The sequence below is a fragment of the Chlamydotis macqueenii genome, chromosome 1, assembly GCF_036417535.1.
Source record: "Chlamydotis macqueenii isolate bChlMac1 chromosome 1, bChlMac1.mat, whole genome shotgun sequence".
Lineage (NCBI taxonomy): Eukaryota > Metazoa > Chordata > Aves > Otidiformes > Otididae > Chlamydotis > Chlamydotis macqueenii.
In genome coordinates, this window is record NC_141556.1 from 42,276,750 (window position 1) to 42,294,787 (window position 18,038).

The 18,038-nt window shown below is 40.1% G+C and overlaps 1 protein-coding gene across 7 annotated transcripts in view; it reads left to right on the forward strand.

Annotated features, from left to right (window-relative positions):
• Positions 1–3,529: 3,529 nt before the first annotated feature.
• The window catches only part of NAV3 (neuron navigator 3), a 275,097-nt gene continuing 260,588 nt past the window's right edge, over positions 3,530–18,038 (forward strand). For all 7 annotated transcript variants that reach the window (XM_086749670.1, XM_086749690.1, XM_086749711.1 and 4 more), the window contains exon 1: positions 3,530–3,891. In XM_086749670.1, the coding sequence (XP_086605796.1) occupies positions 3,649–3,891 (243 nt within the window). In that variant the 5' untranslated portion in view covers positions 3,530–3,648. The remainder of the gene's footprint in view (positions 3,892–18,038) is intronic.

Genomic DNA, 18,038 nt, shown 5'->3' on the forward strand with positions numbered 1-18,038 from the left:
TGTTCATCCTGCTGCATCCTGAGTCCGGATGATGTCTCCTACCTGCCTGGCTTAAGGATGTCAAAGCTGATAAATGTCTAAGCAGATAAACGGGAAAACTACAGGTCCTGTCTCTGTACAGTGTTTAGCCTGACCTGTTTCTTTGCAATCCCTTTCTAGATAGGTCTCTATCAGCTTCATGTAACCAATTGAAGATGTGTGTCCCTTGTTTCTGTCAACTGTATCTTTTTACTCAATACTTTCTCTATCCTGCCTTTTGTCCCTCATGCCAGGCAGTCTGGTGTTGTCTTTGATTTCATGTAACCCCACGTTACAGCCACTTCTTGCAACTTCTTCACCCCTGGTTTCTCACAGACATGCGTTCTTTCTGTTTGGACACTATTCACGCATATCTAAATCATCCTCGTTCCTTCTTTGGATTCTCCCTGGCAGCCCTGCTTGATGGTCACTTAGCTCCCCGCCCCAGAGCTACCAAGGACAATCCCACCGAACTCACATTGCCAGCACAACACCTAACAAGGCATCTTTCTTTGCAGCTTCCAGCTCCATCCTTTCCCCACAGTTATGCCCCATTCCTCCCTTTGCAGAATCCTTGTGGGCCCAGGCACCTTTTGTCTGCCATCCGCTGCCTGTCCAGCTCTACCACTAGCACCTGCCTCTGGTGCCAGTTCATGCATGTTGCCCACAGATGCTTTATCCTGCACTTTCCTGTTTGCATGGCAAACACTACTGAAGTTTTGCTATTAAATATTCTTTTTCCCCTGATATCCTTCATAAAACCAACATTCATCATGGGGTACACAAAAGCCTTTCAAGCAAAAAATGTAACTAAGTGATTTCTAAGGACAGCAGATGTTTGTTTATTTATCTTTTGCTTAGAATTAAAATGAGAGGAATCATAAAAAGGAAGACCAGACGTGTAACCAGGCTTGTAAGCACATTCTTACCTATGGAGTATTATTATTGTTTCCTTCCATTACCTTTCTCAGTTCCTGCAAATAATCTTGTGGATTCTTCTTTGTATCTGTGGTAGACCAGAAACACTTCTGGGTTTTATCATTGTAAAAATTCTAGCAAAATAGGGTTCTGAACTTGATGGCCCTGGTACTAGCTTACAAGTTACAATATAATTAATAATTATTTTGGAAGAGTAATAGTTATTTTGAAAGAGTGACACTAGCTTCACATCATTGTTTCCAAACCTTGTTGGTTATGTATTAGAGATGACTCTGCCCTAGTAAGCTTGCTTACTTACTACTTTTAGGGTTTCTGTGCTGGGAAACTGGGTTGCAAAAGAGACTGTGGGTACCATGACCTCATCATTCATATTCAAAAGAAGAACAGCAAGATTACCATAATGCATTACTTCGTAAAATTATAACCCTGAGAAGTAATAAGATTCAATTACATTTTTTTGGCAGAATTCTTTTTCAGAAAGTATCTGTCTCATGGCTCTAGTTTATTCTTTGTCTTGATCATTGGTTAGCAGTCCTCATGAGGGTTTTTCATCTCCTCAAACCCTGCAAGAGATAAATCCCTCTTTTCCTGTGGCCTTTGCATATGTGCACTTTCTAAAGCATTAACTGTTAACAGTTGTGCCTAAGAAACCTAAATTCCTTACACAGCCACAGCCACAGTGCTTTATGATGCTGGAGAACAAATGTGGACCGCACAAGGAGCCTTCTTCCCCTTTGCTCTGCACAAGACCTGAAAGGTCACACCGAACAAGAATACTCCACTCGTTGGAGTGGAGTGGTGGATCCTGTGGGCTGAATTTGTTTTAACTGCAGAGCAGTTACCTCTGTGCAGTCTTGCATAAAGCCCATTCAGGCCACTGTTAATGGTGGCAAAACCAAAGAAAAGATAGGCAGAGGATGCTGAAATGGGTTTGCTGATCCTCTGTACGCATACCTTGAAACTCAGGAGATTCCTAAACCAAGTCGGATTCACTCCTACAAACTACAAACAAGAATGGGATAGTTTATAAGTCAACATAGAGAGCGGAATTTGTAACTACTGTGTGAGTGTGATCTTTGTCAATGAAAGACAGAGCATAATACTGTATCTTCCAGTTTTATTCTGTTAAATAATTTCAAAGGGTGATTTGAGAGGATCCTTTCAGTCTGCTTCTCATTTACTCTGTTTTCTTTTCAATGCTTTTTCTAACTCTTGCCATCCTTAATTTAAGAACTTAAAAGTCCTGAAGGCTCTTACTTTCTTTTGGGCTTTCATCTATAGAGTTAATAGTACATACTACTCAGGGAAGGCACAGTTAATATCATGTAGAATATTAGTGGCAGAACAGGATCCAGGTCATCCTATCTCTCTCTGTTTTATTTTGGAAGAGATAACAAGAAAAACATGTGGAACATTTTTGTCCATAATGTGGGATGATAAAATCCCATAGGAGTTTAATGATGTGGCATTTCTGCACTTTTTTTTTTCCTTATATCACAGTTTAAAATTATTCCCTTGCTATAGACTCTCAAAGGAGTTTACAGTTGTCCTTTTAAGTAAGCATTTATGCTGCTCAGCAATTTGGACTGTCCGTCGTGACTCATTTTATAGCCTGCTCTGCTTGTCTATCTGTCTTGTATTTCCATGTGCAAGGATTTGAGGTTGCCAGCAAGAATATTTCTATAAGCAACAAGCAGAAATGATGTGTTGGGCATGGACTTCATGGAACTTTAAGTGTTTTTAGAAAGGGAAGTGTTAACATTGAATAGATGACGTTAGCACCACCACTAAGAAGGAAAAAAAAAAAAAAAAGAACCCTGAAAAGCTGTATTGACTAAATCTTCTAACAATGCTCGTGATTTTCCTATATCCTGCTCTGTGTTTTTGTATGGATTTTTCATAGCACAGACAGACATTACCCACACTGTGATTCAGCGTCTGCTCCTAGCCACGCTCTTGCACGATTTTAACCTGATTTCACGGGAGGAACAGGGAATGAAACACCGTAGCTCATGGTTGTCAGCAGTGAAAAATAGCCAGGAATCAGACAAACAGCTTCATTGCTGAGATTATTTCCGGGATAAAAACTCTTCCAACAGCTGTTTGCTTTGGCCACTACTCAGGTCCTTTTTTTTTTTTTTTTTAAATCAGAAAAAAAAAAAAGAGGTTTGGTTTTTTTTTTTTTTTAAGATGTGGGCTGGTTATTTATGTAGTCAGGAAGAGGTCTCTGCCTCCAGTGTTCTGGTCTCAGAGCTGTTTTGACAGTTGGAGTACAGGGAGGTTTCAGCTCTTCTCTCCCTCCTGCTCTGTCGTCCTTCATTCACTTAACGCACAGACCTGGAATGCTGTAGGAAGAAGAGAAAGGGAATTTATGAGTTCTTTAATCCCAGACAGGCAGCTCTGTGGCAGTTACCTTCAAGAGAAGTTCACGCCCCAAAGGAGTGTTTAGTCTTACAGAGCCACTGACTCACCAAGCAGCGCTTGTGAGTGGCTGCGAGGGAGAAGCGGAGAGATGAAGGAGAAGTTTTGCTTCCTTGTGAAACTCATATTATTATTGTTTTAAGACGTTTTTGAAAAGATGACTGCTACTTTTGTTTAAAGTATTTGTTCTGGAATTGCTGAAGCTGGAGTCTACCAGACTGAGGTCAGGAGCATTTTCTTTGGCAGAAAGAAGATACTTTTATAGAAGCCATGCCTGTACTTGGGGTTGCCTCCAAGCTAAGACAGCCAGCCATAGGGTCAAAGCCTGTTCACACTGCCCTCCCGATACCAAACCTTGGCCCCACCGGCTCGCAGCAGTACTCACCAAAGTCTTTGGAGCTTACTGGGGCGGAGAGCTCGATGCTTTCTTGTCAGCTTACATTAAAGTCAACCTGTGATTTTGGAGAGAGGAGAGCACTTCAAGGAAAAACCCAGGAGATCGAAGATAGCAAGGTTAGTTGTAAACTTTACCTGTGGATCTCAATTCTCAGAAAATGTTGATTTGCTCAGACAAAAATCTGATAGAAACCTGCTGCATGCAGAACTTGGGTGTAAGTGGGTAAATAGACTTCTGCTGTCATCAGTGAACTTGCATAGCAGCCTTGGAAATTTGTTTTGCTCAGTGTTGGTATTTGAATAAATATTCTGGTTTTAAATGTTAGTGTTAAATGCTTCAAAGATGCATTTTGATAAGGATTAGGAGAATCACAAGCAGAGAAAAATCATACCAGCACTCAGTAAACAGAGCAATGACATGACAGTACTTTAAAAAAAAAAAATCTTGGCTACTTCATGTTATATTATGATGTTTAAAAAGAGCTCTCACGCCCACACCTATTCCCACAGGGAGGCTCTTTTTAAATAAAAACAAGTAATTGATTTTCTTTTCACTTTTCAAATAATCTGGCTACTCCTGCTGCAGAGCTGCTGAACCAGAAAAACAGCTTTTCGGTGAAAAGTACCTGCGTTTTTCTCTTTTGCAAAATAGCTTCTTCCTAGTCCCTACCTAGCTCTTGGTTCCTTGTGATTTAAAAAAAAAAATAATTCTGAAGTAGGATGCCACTATGTTTTTAGACTGCTTAGGGTTTTTTTCTTTTGTAAGGGTTTTTTTTTTTTTGAGTCTTAATTAATAATTACAAAACTTCTGCTTGATTTTCTACTACTCTTTCTGCTGTAGTTGAAAAAAAATTGCATGCTATGAGCATGAGTACTGAGTCCCTTTTTGTCAGTAGTAAATATTCCTGTAGGTCTTTCAGTCAGTGCATTACAGCTGCTTGTGTGGTTTAACAGCTTAAGCAAGCAGTGTGATGTGAGGTTAATTTCTCTTGCTTTTCTAGTGCCTTTGGTTTGTGGAACTGATTACCACACTGGGATTAAACATATATTTGTAGTTGCTTCATATTTAGTTTGAGGACACTTGAGTGTCATCAGAGTTGTTAAAGCGGCAAGATACACATAATATATGTACTTGGTTTTCCTTTGTTTTTAGTTACTGAGTTAATTCTGTATTAGTGAAGAAAGTTGGTTTTGTGGCTAAAGCGTAGAGCTGTGATGCTGAACGTTTGGTTTCCTTTCTAGTCTCTGCCACATATCTCCCTGTGTGATTTTGGTCATGTCACTTAATTTTTCCCTTAGATTTTTTTTTTTATCACTTCTCCCTGTTTAAAAATGACTGTGCCTTGACACAGAATGCAGAATTGGTAGACTTTTTAGATGATGCTGAATTATGTTTTAGTCTGGAGATCCCAGACTCATGCAATAGCTCTGAATTTCTTCAATTTGTTCCTGGTGGTCAGGGGTCTGGTGTGCTCTGGCGTCGTTGCTCATCGACACCATTCTGGGACATACAGCCCATTCCTGCTTTTGCCTCTGTATCCTTCAGGGAACACCAGAGCCAGTCTTGTTTGCAGCATGGAGGAGCTGTCATGCCACTCCTCAACCCCACACAGCAATGCCTTCCAAAGTTCATGCATTGGTGGTCTCAGACATGCTACATAGAAATATAAAGGAGGAGCAGACTGTTCATGTCTTGATTACCAGAAGTGATCAATAGCTCTTTTCTATGACATAAGTGTGACATGAAAATAATAATATAACTTTTCAACACAATACAACTCCTACTTACTTGCTTATTTTTAATAGCACATATTCTTAGGTTTCCTTTTTAATGCTGTTCTTTAATGGATATTGCATGAAAAGTAAATTAGATTTGCATGTACTATTTTCAGAAAAAAAAAAAAGAATATAGTTACATTGCCTACTGAGAGATGTTTCTCAATTCTTTAAAGAAGTGTGGAGAAAGATATAAAGCATCTTGCCTTCCGTATTTAAACCACTTGGGAGCTATTAGTGATTAGCATGAGACCTAATGGGAGCCATATTCCTTCGAAGGCATCTGGTCCTGAGCACTGCTGAAGTGCTAGTGAGTAAAGTAAAAGGTTAGGTGGATCCAAACAGTGATCCCAATTTGCCATTTCATATTTCATGGGTTTGACAGTACTTGTAATCTTAGAGACTGTTTTTTAAAGAAAAAAACATGAAAGAAACCAACCTCCAAAAAACACCCTACGAGCCATTAGATCTTTCTCTCTTTCTGGTCTCAGTGGAGGCAGCTGAGCACTTTTAAAAGATGATCCTTAAAGAGTAAGGCTGGTTTGTTCACGTGGTGGTCTGAAAACCTTTCCTGGCCACGTGGATTTACAGAAATGCTGAGCATTCAAGATGTTACTAATTTCTGCAGCCTTTCTGTATTCATCCCTTAGAAGACCAACATTCACAGTTAAGCTGAGTGGCAGCCCTTTGCTCAGTTTTCTTCAAGGCACAATTTTTTGAAGGATGCTCTTTTATCCACCTTTTAAGTTTCATGAAATCTTTTTGCAAAAGTAGTTTGGACTATAAGGTGGGTGGTTATGAGAAATAAATTATTTTTACACTTTTCTTACTAGTAAATGTAAAAATATAACCCTTATAGTGTTGAATGCTATTTTTCTGCATCAGTGATAGAGATCCATGCCACCGTGTTTCCCAGTGCCTGGCAGCCTCAGCAGTATGGCCAGGTTGTCTAAGCAGTAGTTCTAAGCACAGATTTGAGGGAGTCGTTAGGGTTAATATCTCTTCAGGTTTACTGAGCAGATGCAAGCTCTGAGTTACAGATTGTGTTGTCCCAAAGCTTGACCATTTGTGAGTGCTGTTTCCAATAGACCTCTGGTTTATTTCTTTGGTTAGCAAACATGCTAATCAAACGTGATATTCCTGTGTGGCTCTGTGGTACACAATGATGTACGCTGGGAATGTTTCATTATAACAGTGATCAGATAAAAGGTCTTTCAATCAAAACGTAATGACTGCCTAGTCTGAGTTACCAACTGAGAGTAAAATCTGCCTATGTAGCATACTGCTTGTATGCTTATGTTAAGTCACTGGATGTAAGGCAGCACTGATTTTTGTGGGGAAAAATGATGGATATCTATTTGCAAAAGACAATGGAACATAGGAATTAATCATCTGGTTGACTTTTGCCCTTGGCTGTTGGATTGCAGCCTTTAGCATTGCTTTCTTTGGTATTTTACATACGCTGCACTGTGGGTCACCAGCTTTCTCATCCTGTCTGGAAGGCACATAGATTGACACATGAAGTCACTGTGACATATCCTGTTGCTATCTATAAGTGCTAAGTATTCCAAGATAAATTTGGTTTATACAGGTCAATACAGCAGGTCATTGCCACCCAGCTGTTTCCTCTATGGCCGTCAGTCTCGCCACACCTGATTGTTCAAGACTTTTGACACTTGTGTTGGCTTTCTCGCACAACTGCCTTGCCAAGGCTGGTTAGGAATACAGCTGCAAACAGTTCTCTTTTCCCTAGGCATCTGTCTGATCTCACATTATTTTGCTACACTTGCACATGTAGTCCCGGTTGTCTTCTTTGCTGTGGACATGACGCAGTTTGAAGTTTAATAAAAGTGATATTATGTTTTTAATAAAAACTGGGGTAGAAAAAGTTTGAGGTGATCATGTCCAACTTTTTTCTTAATTGGATAGAATATAGTTAAGCCTAGGAGAGCAAATAATAAGTTGCTAATGATTTAAATTATTCTGTGTGTAGTTCATTTAAGTACACTTTTGTTCAAAATTTTCATAATTTGTGCTTTGGAACCTAAGTCACATACAGGTCCATCTGCTTTCTTGCTAAACCCACTAATGTTTTAACTAACCGCATAAACACTTATAATGTGAATAGTAATGCAAAATATTTGAATGTAAGCACTCAGAGCACATTCTTTTTCCCTGAGTATCATATAGACAAAAGTTTATTCCTATATATGTACACAGGAAAGGAATCCAGCTCCTGGATTCATGAGGTGAAATGCTGTCTCTCTTTGAAGCAGATGGAGTTTTGCTGTTCAGTTGGACCACAGAGTGTTTTTATTTAAAGCTCCATCTGAAAACATCAATATAATTTGTAATATTTTTCCAACTATGGGTACAGTATTATTTATATTTCTGTGCCACTACTTTTGTACTGCTTGCTAAATTAATGAGACCAAAATTATTGGATCATGCTAGGCTGCCTTGTGATACTGTTCTAGTTGTAGAACGGGCTATTAAACAGTGACAAAACAAGAACATACCAAGTGATATAGGATTATAGAATAGTTAGGGTTGGAAGGGGCCTTTAAAAGCCATCTAGTCGACCCACCCCCCCCGCAAGAAGCAGGGACATCTTCAACCAGATCAGGTTGCTCAGAGCCCCATCCAACCCGGCCTTGAATGTTTCCAGGGATGGGGCATCTTCCACCTCTCTGGGCAACCTGTTCCAGTGTTCCACCACCCTCATTGTAAAAAAATTCTTCCTTATGTCTAATCTGAATCTACCTCCTTCTATTTTAAAACCATTATCCCTTGTCCTATCACAACAAGCCTGCTAATAAGTTTCTCCCCATCTTTCCTATAAGCCCCCTTTAGCTTCTCTAGAAAGGTAAATGAAGCAATGACTTAAAACTAAAGGAACAAAGAAAGAGTTTGTTTGCAAAACCAACTTATTCTGGTCACTAAATGATAGCTCTGCACTATATTGACCTCTACCAAAATGCCAATGGCAATAGCATTTTACTCCAGGTCACCATGATTGATTTCAGCTGCCCTGAGACATTTCATAGAATGTCTTAAGGTTGCAAGAGACCTCCAAGATCATCAAGTCCAACCATCAACTCAGCACCACCATATCTACTAAACCATGTCCTGAAGTCCCATATCTATACATTCTTTGAATACCTCCAGGGATGGATAATCCACCACTTCCTTGTGCAGCCTGTTCTGGTGCCTGATCACTCTTTCAGTAAAGAATTTGATGGTGCAGCCGCAAGAGTACTGCCATGAATCTGCCTGGTACAAAGCTAAGCAGCTGCTGAGAGTCAGCACCCCTGCTAGGCGCATCGGTCTTCTGGCCTTCCTTCCTGGGGCTGCTCCCTGGAGTGCTCTGCTTTATCCTCCCAGGGTTTTCCTGTCATCATCAAACTTACCTCTTCCAGGAGCACTGCATCATCGTTTATGCTTGCGAAGTGAATCTTCTCTGAGCTGAATCTGATATATTAATTGTAGTGTTTTGGTCATATTTTGGTATGACTTGGATGATAAGATTTTAGCCTTCTTTCCTTAGTTAATTCATTCCTTTACTGTTGTATTATCTTATTTCTTTTTTTTCCTTGTTTTCAGTTTCTCTTTGTCCATGCTATCTGTCTGCTGCTGTCTGCTTTATCTGCTTCTTCCTTCCTGTTGGCAGACATCTTTACAGGCTTCTGCATATGACTTATTTTTCTCTGTATCCACTAATCAAGTCTTCCTGTCATGACTGCAACATTTTTCATACCACTGTTCGTTATTGCAAAGTGCTAGCCAGGCTCTACAACTGATCCAGTACACATTTGTAAACCTAAAACTTTTCTTGATACTTCAGTTTTGGGGGGTTATATTAACATTCTTGTAGCATGTAGATATTGGTACCCAAAGGATGCATGGACAGTAATTTGTGATCTCCCTTAGAGGGGTCCAACCTGACCAAGTTCATCAGTAAACAGTCTAACTTTTAAGACAGGAAGATGTGAGGGGAACTCAGGAAATGGATCTGCTGCAAGGCCTTTTGGAAGAAATTACAAAGAATATGATGTGTCCACCTGAGGAAAGAGACGCAACTGGCTGCTTCTGTAGAGCCCAGAAATCTGAGCAGTAAGGCTGGGGAAGAGGTTTATAAATCAGCAGAACAGACAATAGATGTGCTCTACCTGGGGACCATGGTCAGCAAAGAGTGGGGTCTCAAACACTTAGTTCTACCAAGTGAACATCATTAAAGTAATCTAAAATGAATATCAGTGTCACAAAACAAAGCTAAATACTTGGATATGATTAGGGAAAAATGCATACAGGTGCTATTAAAGTGACTTTTGAGGTCCATTTCATGTAGTATCATACTATTTTATCTCAGTCTTGGTCTGAGGACTTCCAGTCAGCCAGCCCTGTTGCAGTCGGACATTGGAATGAGCATGGAAACCTCCTATTTTTTCCTCATAATTGTCAGCAGTTTGTTGGTCATGTGGTAACTCCTTCCCATCACCAGAAACCAGGCTTGGAGGATGGCTAGGTTCCTCTATCCAGACAGATCTCAAGACAAATATTTTTGCTTTCTGTACATGGGTGGAGCTCCTCCTCACGCCAATGGGAGTACTGTGCATATTGGAAAACCAGATGTGTGCCATGAACGACTTCCATATCTCCGTCTTTCCTCAGCTAACCCTTCCACACCATTTACTTAAGTTCTGTGTGACCCTTTCCCACCATTCCCCAAACCTCTCCCAAGCAGACTATCTGTTGCAATCCCACATCTCTTTGACCTTTCAATTTCTTGGATACCTTTTTGTCCGGTCTCTCAGGGCCATACTCCACTGAGTTTCTTGACATACTGAATCTAGGGAACATTAATAAATGAGTTTATTTCCCCATTTTGTCATACCCTTCCTTTTCGCAGTGCTAGTGCATTGGAGATGTCTGCCTTGTGGGTTGGCAAGAAAGGAGGCTGCTTATTGTGCCGAGTGTTTCATTTACAGCACTATGGCCAAGGGAACAAAAAGGGCAGCAGAAGCAGCCAGAGACCGCCTATCTTCTCCCCATAGTGACCGCTAGTGATGGGAAGCCAGCATTGTTTCAAAAGTACTGAACGAGCTGCCAGAAATTTCAATCAGCGCTGCTGACACCTGGGACTATGCGTGTTTAAAATTCACACAGCCCCAGTGAAGCCAGGACAGTTGGCAGGAGTTCAGATTGTCAGCAATTTCAGCTTCTTGCCTTGTGCTCTGAATTATATCTTTATCAAACAGATAACAGCATCTTTAATGTGCTTTATGTATCCAGCACCATCTGTCTACACTACATTATTACTGATTTAAGAGCCTCATGCTGTCTGAGGTTGGAGTCAACTTCACTGCTACATGCTTATTTTCTAATCATCTCTACCAAGCACATTTTCATATAGCTGAGATAAATGTACAGTAACACAACACGTAGCTCTCACAGCTGTTCTATTTGTGAACAAATTGTATTGAGTGTAGGTTGAAAGATGCTTTTTGTTTGTGATCGGGATCATGAATAGGAGCCTACCTTTGTGCTGCTTTTGTTTTATTTCTCTCACAAAGTAATAACACAAAACTCAAAGTATTTCATATTTATTTGTGTGTTGTGAGCTGGTATTGGGCATCAGCAGAAAACAATGACTTTTGTATTGCATCTGTGCCTAGGGAAGATGCTTGGGGATTTCCTGACTAAACAGCTTTTCATTTAAAAATCCTTTTGGTGAAAATGCAAGAATCTCCAAGTGTTGATGCACTGTGGATGCACCAGCAGAGCTCCAGAATCTGCAGCAACCCAGTAACATTTGCTTCGTTTGACACTCTTGCAGGCCCTTAGGGTAATCTGTTCTCCATGACTGTAAATGGAGATAAGTGGTCTCCATCTCTAGATAAAAATAATAGACTTCTGTTATACCCTAGGATGTTTTCTAAGGCCTTAGTGAAATTTCACAGCAGTAACAGTAGTTAAACAGAGGATGTCCCTGGTCCTTGCAGGGGGGTTGGACTAGATGACCCTTGAAGATCCCTTCCAATCCTAACCATTCTATGTTTCTATGATTCTATGAATACTTTGCACTCCATCACTAGCGTGTTTTAAAAAACAAACACGCGTACACCTGCCATTCATAACATTATAGCATTACTAGCACTGATCCTTCCTGGAGCAAAGGACTTGATGGCCATCCTGATGGTCTTCTCATTCTCTTTTTTCATTCCTTGATTCAGCTGAGTGCAGGTCTGTGATAATGAAACCACTCTCCTCTGGGAACCTGAGCTGACTGCCCTGTGGCCCACAGTGCCATAGAGATGTAAGAACTCCCTTTGGAGACAGCTCTGCTACCTTAGAAAAAAATGCCATTGTATGTTATGGGTGTTTCCAGAGGCATTTCACTGAAGTATTGCAGTTCCAGTTAAGTTTCCCTAGAGCAGGTAGGGTATCATTGGAGACCATCCAGATAGCTGCTTGCTTGAAAACACTCATTTCCCTGGTATATAGGACATCAGTATTGGAGTGCCCTCATGCCTCAAGATCCTGTGAGGTCTAGAAGAGAAGTGACTCTCAGGGACTCAGTTCTTCACTCTGTAACAAGGAACGTAGAAGCCCTGTGAACCCAATTAAGTTTAAGGCTCTGTGATCCTTTAAAAATCCCTTCAGGAGCACTGGAGTGAATATTTCAGCTGCCTGCATTTTGTAGGGGCTGTATAGACTCCTCCCTAGAAGACAGGAGCCTCCCCATGGAGCCAGCAGACTGAGGAGTACCACCAAGGTTAGGAAGTCCGGTTCAGCTGAGACACTTTTTCCTCAAGTGAAAACATATGAGAATGTCCTTTCTGTGAATTTTTTTTCTCAGTTTCAACCAGACCCTTATCCTAGAAACTTTTACTAGATTGATGCCTTATCACAATAGGTAGTGTGCACACACACAGAAGAAGTTAGTGGCAGCCCTACAGAATGTGTGGATGTAGCACACGGAGTGTGGGAGAAAGGGAAAAATATTATCCCCACAGTGCAGAGGGAGAGGAGAGATTAAAGGGGAAATGGATGATTTTCCCACACTCAGGCTGGGCCTTTGTGGCAGGACTAGGAATTTCAAGTCATATATATCTTGAGTCTCAGGCTCCACATCATAACCACAAGCCCATTCTTTGTCTTTTCTAAGGGATCTGTTAAGAACAAAATATCTAGATAATGAGTTATTTTCCCTGCTTGCTTCATCAGGACAGTTTTGGCTTTTTCTTCATTTCAGTGTCAGTGGCTAGCATCAGTGTGGGCCCAGCTCTGAGCTGGAGTTGAAATTTTACTCCAGGAGCTACGTTCTTTGATTTTGATGTATCTGGTCAACACAGACTCTTGCCACAATTTATTAGAGATGCAGAATATGTTCTGCACTTTGTGGAGTGGTATAAGACTCATCAAATGTCCTGTATGCAGTGCTGTTGATAGGCTTTTCATTTATTAAATATGATGTGGAAAGTATAAATAGTTATGGAATAAAAACAGGCCCTTTTTTAAGGAGAGATGACTTTTTTTTTGCTCCTAATTTCTGCCTTGGAATACACTGCCTAGCTTCTTTGTACCAGGGACTCTTGTATTTAGTAAATAATAAGGGCATCAATTACAAATGAGAACTAATTTTTGGAACTATGTGTTCATTCTGGTCTAGGTCCACTGTGTTTTCTTCTCTAGTACACTATTTTTTTTTGAGTCCCATCATTTTTCTTGCACTTGTGTACAGGGCACGCAAAGAGTAGTTCATTTAAAGCAGCTTGTGTTTCACTTTGACCTGATTCACAGGATGTGGTCTTGGAGGAAGCCCATGCCTTAACAATAGCCTTTTGACAGCGAGGGTGTTTGGGGATTAAGCTGGAAGAGGAGGAAGCATCTATCTATTCTCAGACCTACTAGTGGAATATTTTGTGCGAATCTTCACTTGCCCATGATGTTTTTAAGGTCAAAAACCTTTATTTTTTTGTTTTTACTGGCAAGAGGATGTTGGCTGAAAGATAGCATAACTTATTTAAAATTCGGAAAAGGAATGCAGAGTGTTTTGTCTGGTAAATGCGAAGGAATAATTCCCCCATGTAAGATGTGCAGATTTCTGATGGCTCTTGTGTATGTTCTGTGTAAACCAAGTTGAGAGAACTTAGAAAATAAGCAAATCAAAGGGAAGCATAATTTTAAAGTGGTTAGGGCTGGATCGTAGTATTTCTGGACATATAAACTGAGAAGGTGCCAGCCAGTAAATGTCTATATGAACCCTGCATAAAACATGAGAGAAGTTAACCAAGTATAATATTTGTATTGTCTTAACCTACTTTCAGCATGACATTTGGTGTGACTTATCTTTTTAGTTATATTTATTTTCCTGTAAACCTTCCTTCACTGCTCTGCCTGTCTGATCTCAGTACAGTGAAAAGCTTTTCATCTTTCCACATCTCTCTCAACAGGTGAAACTCTCCAATTAGTGAATTGCCTCAAATTTGAAAAGCTAAGAAAAAAAACGGACGTTAAGGTCTCTCTTGTGTTTTGCATTTCAAAATATCTCCCTTTGACCATTTTAACACCTGGCTTTGTATCATGTTGATGCTGTGTTAAGCTCCAAAAGATTTGGCAGGCAAAACTTCCTGTTGTGCATCAGGATTTGATTTACAGGGCATGTGTAAAACCATCACAGCTTAGTAATTGGAGTGGTCATGCACAGAAAGATGACTTCTTAGCAAACGTTGTAAAACATTTGACCACTTCCATTAATCAGAAGAGGCTGCATGGCTCATACATGATTTAGGGTGAGTAAGGCATAAGTCAGGGTGCAGGACTTTTACTCACCACTACAACAATGGGATTTCCTGGCAGCACATCTATACAGTAAACAGGCTGTTTGCTTTCTTTTAGGGGTATTTTTTTTGTTTTAGTTCAGTTTTTGGGCTTGGGAATTTTTTTTTTTTTTTTTTTTGTAAGCTGTCTCCGTAGTGGAAATAAATAGGCATTAAATAAGAATGTGAAATAACAAATAAAAGTTCAAAAAGAGTTTAGAAATTTCCTCAGCTGATCAGTCTGCCTGCTTTAGTCATTGCTGGCCAGCTCACCAGCCAGAGGCAGAGTGCTGGAAGGAAGAGCTGGAGGAATCTGTTTCTCATGAAGGAGCAGCACAAATCTGAAAGCTTGAGAGCCGCAAGTTCAGATTTGCTTTTGAAATGCTCCTGGGAGGGAAAAGGGCCTAGCAACTTGCATGGGAAGCCACAGTCTAGTTTCACTACTGGTTTCTATCAAGTACCTCCTTGAAGTCAGATCATATGTAAGCTGGTAATAATGCCATTATTTTTAGAGTCAAGTTGTTTGGTGGCTAAGTGCTATTTATTTAAAATTTTTTTTTAATATGGAAGAAATAATCTAATTAGCTACTTTTTAAGAAGTTTGACCTTAGAAAAATGAATACTGACTTTCAGATACTGACTGCTCTTGAGCAAGAACTGGGTTTCTTTAACTGGGTGTCTTGGAATGGGTTGGTGGCTGTGTCACCAATGAATGAGGGCAACGCATCCCTTCCCGTCTCGGACAGCTACGTCAGTCACAGCCTTAAAGAGTTTTGGTCTATAAGATAAGCTATTAGCACAAAGGAGTGGGGAATAAAAGAAAAATGCGTGGAGACAAAAACAAGACTTTCTTCCCAGGGCCTTGCCGTGTCAGTGCAGGATTTTTCTGGGTTATTGTGCCGCATTTGCGGACATGAGACAGAGAAGATGTAGAGTCATGAGGGAAGCTGAAAAAGTAAATCAAATGAAGTTTCAGAGAAGGCCATACACAAGACTGAGCATATTGGGAACTGGTGTGTCGAACTAAATGCTGTCATTCAAAAAATTACTTAAAGGGAATTTGGCAACAGAAAAAGAATATAATACAGGAGATTCAGATCAGCAAAAGAGATATTGGAGAACTCAGACTCCCTAAAAGCAAGGGGATTAGAGACATATTTGCATCTATGGAAAATTTGATCCCTTTTCTCCTGAACATTGGAGGTGATCTCATTTAATTTGAGAGAAGTTGTAAGATCTCATTGTGAAATGTGATATAAATCACAGCAAAGGCAGTGTGATAGTGGTCACATTTCAGTCTAAAAGTTTCCTTCACTTCCCACTAAGCATTGACGTGCCCTGACATTTTCAGAGTGGCAGAACACAGGTTGGAGTGGAAATGGCTGAAAATGTTAATACAGCAAATCATTGACTGAATACCTATTATACCCATGTACATATATATATATACACACATATATGTCATATATGTTATCTTTTTGATGAAGACTTAGAAAGAGTAGAATTACTGTTCATAGTAACAAAAGTGAGATGTACACCACTTCTTGCTGTTTGTTACTTGTAGAATTAATTGATTTGTTCAATACCAAAACAGGAAAAAGCAGCAGAAGCAATGATCCCTGTGCTGTTTAGACTTTGTGTTTCAGTGCATCCACAGCATTCTTAGCAGCAGCTCAGCAGCCTGAATTCCCAGTGGCACATGGGGGACTGGCAGGCAGCTCTGTGGTCTGTCCCTCCATTGTCCCTCTCACGGGCTGCATTGCCTCCCCCAGTTCCTCTGGGGAAAGAGCTGCTTCAGCAATACCAAGGAGATTGATGCAGAGAAGGGTTACAGAGATACTTAAGTTACTGAAAAGTCAGTTTCCAAATAGACTAGAATTTGTTATCCCATATGTGTACTCTTCTGTATATTTCTGCTTTTATCAGCTCCCCGATGTCCTTTAGGGAGTTACCCATTGTTCACTTCATCCCTTTAAATACTTCATTTTAGAAACATGTCAAAATCAGAACTTGCAGTGTTCTGGTTGAAATCCGTGGGAATTTCATAGAATCATAGAATGGTTAGGGTTGGAAGGGACCTTCAAAGGTCATCTAGTCCAACCCCCCTGCAAGGAGCAGGGACATCCTCGACTAGATAAGGTTGCTCAGAGCCTCATCCAGCCTGGCCTTGAATGTTTCCAGGGATGGGGCTTCCACCACCTCTCTGGGCAACCTGTTCCAGTGTTCTACAACCCTCACTGTAAAACATTTTTTCCTAATATCCAATCTAAATCTACCTCCCTCTATTTTAAAACCATTACCCCTCATCCTATCACAACAGGCCCTGCTGAACAGCCTTTCCCCATCTTTCTTGTAGGCCCCCTTGAGGTACTGGAAGACCGCTCTAAGGTCTCCCCAGAGCCTCCTCTTCTCCAGGCTGAACAGCCCCAACTCTCTCAGCCTGTCCTTATAGGAAAGGTGCTCCCACCCTCTTATCATCTTCGTGGCCCTCCTCTGGAGGAATTTCTCAATTTACTCACTGGAGTAAGGGTGTCATCCCATTTCATTGTGGCTAGACACTTCGTAACCTCTTACATTATCACAAGATAGATTTTCAAGCCATACAGACCATTACTTCTTCCACAAATTGGCATGGTGTTTTTTAAACAAACAAACTACATCCTGTCATGGAAGGTGTTATGTCTGCAACTCGTTCTTGTTACTCTGCTGTATTAAGTGTATCTAATGTCATGATTAGATAGGTAAGTGAAATAAAATAATGAATAAACATATTCTGTTATTGTGAAGAATGAGAAATATATTGGTTTAAAATTTTAATGTCTTTACTTTTAAATGGTTCATAGACACATATTTGTTCTTGGAGTATTCCAGTCTCAATTAAAACTTAAAACTCCAATAAGATACATAAGATACTCAAGAAATCCACCCAGTGGTTGGTTAGTAACCATCAGGCATTGCCACAGGGTAAAGCTGGTTTTTGAGAAGTTTGATTAACATCTATTCCAGACCTTCTATAATAAGGTTTTAAAGGAAAATTGGGAAAGAAACTGGTGCTTCTACTTGGGGAAATCAGTTTATCTGTCTATGGGTGTATCGATGTACTGTTGCCTATTTGCTTGGGTCACACAGATTGTATATCCGTTATTTTGTGGGCACCTTGCTGGTTGTGAGCAGAGCTACAGGCTATGTTAGAGTCCCTAACACTGCATGGGGAAAGAGATTCTTGAAATAAAGTGCAGAGCATTGTAGGTCTGGGACAAAGGCCTCATTTCTGGGAGTGTTAGGCTGTGTTAGGTATCCTGAGCTGTTTTACGCCAGATGACTGGTATTTTCTGATAATCAGGTAATCTGAGACTTTTATTATTGAAATTTTGGATTTAAAGGGAAAAAAAAACTTCTTTGTGCAGTGAAAGCATTCAGGATGAATTGTTTTATGAAAGCTGAGCTTGTTACAGAAAAAATAAAACTCTTCTCATCTCTATTTTTCCTTGTATTCTGTCTGTTTAGATGACCTATGGAATTTAGGTAATTAAGAAATCCCCAAATATTTAGGTTATGCTTGTTGCTGAAGTATTTGGAAATATATATTTTTATTATGAGTGATATCATATTGTGTTTTCGAACAAAAATTTAATAACCATGATTGGCATGTCACTGCCTTTAATT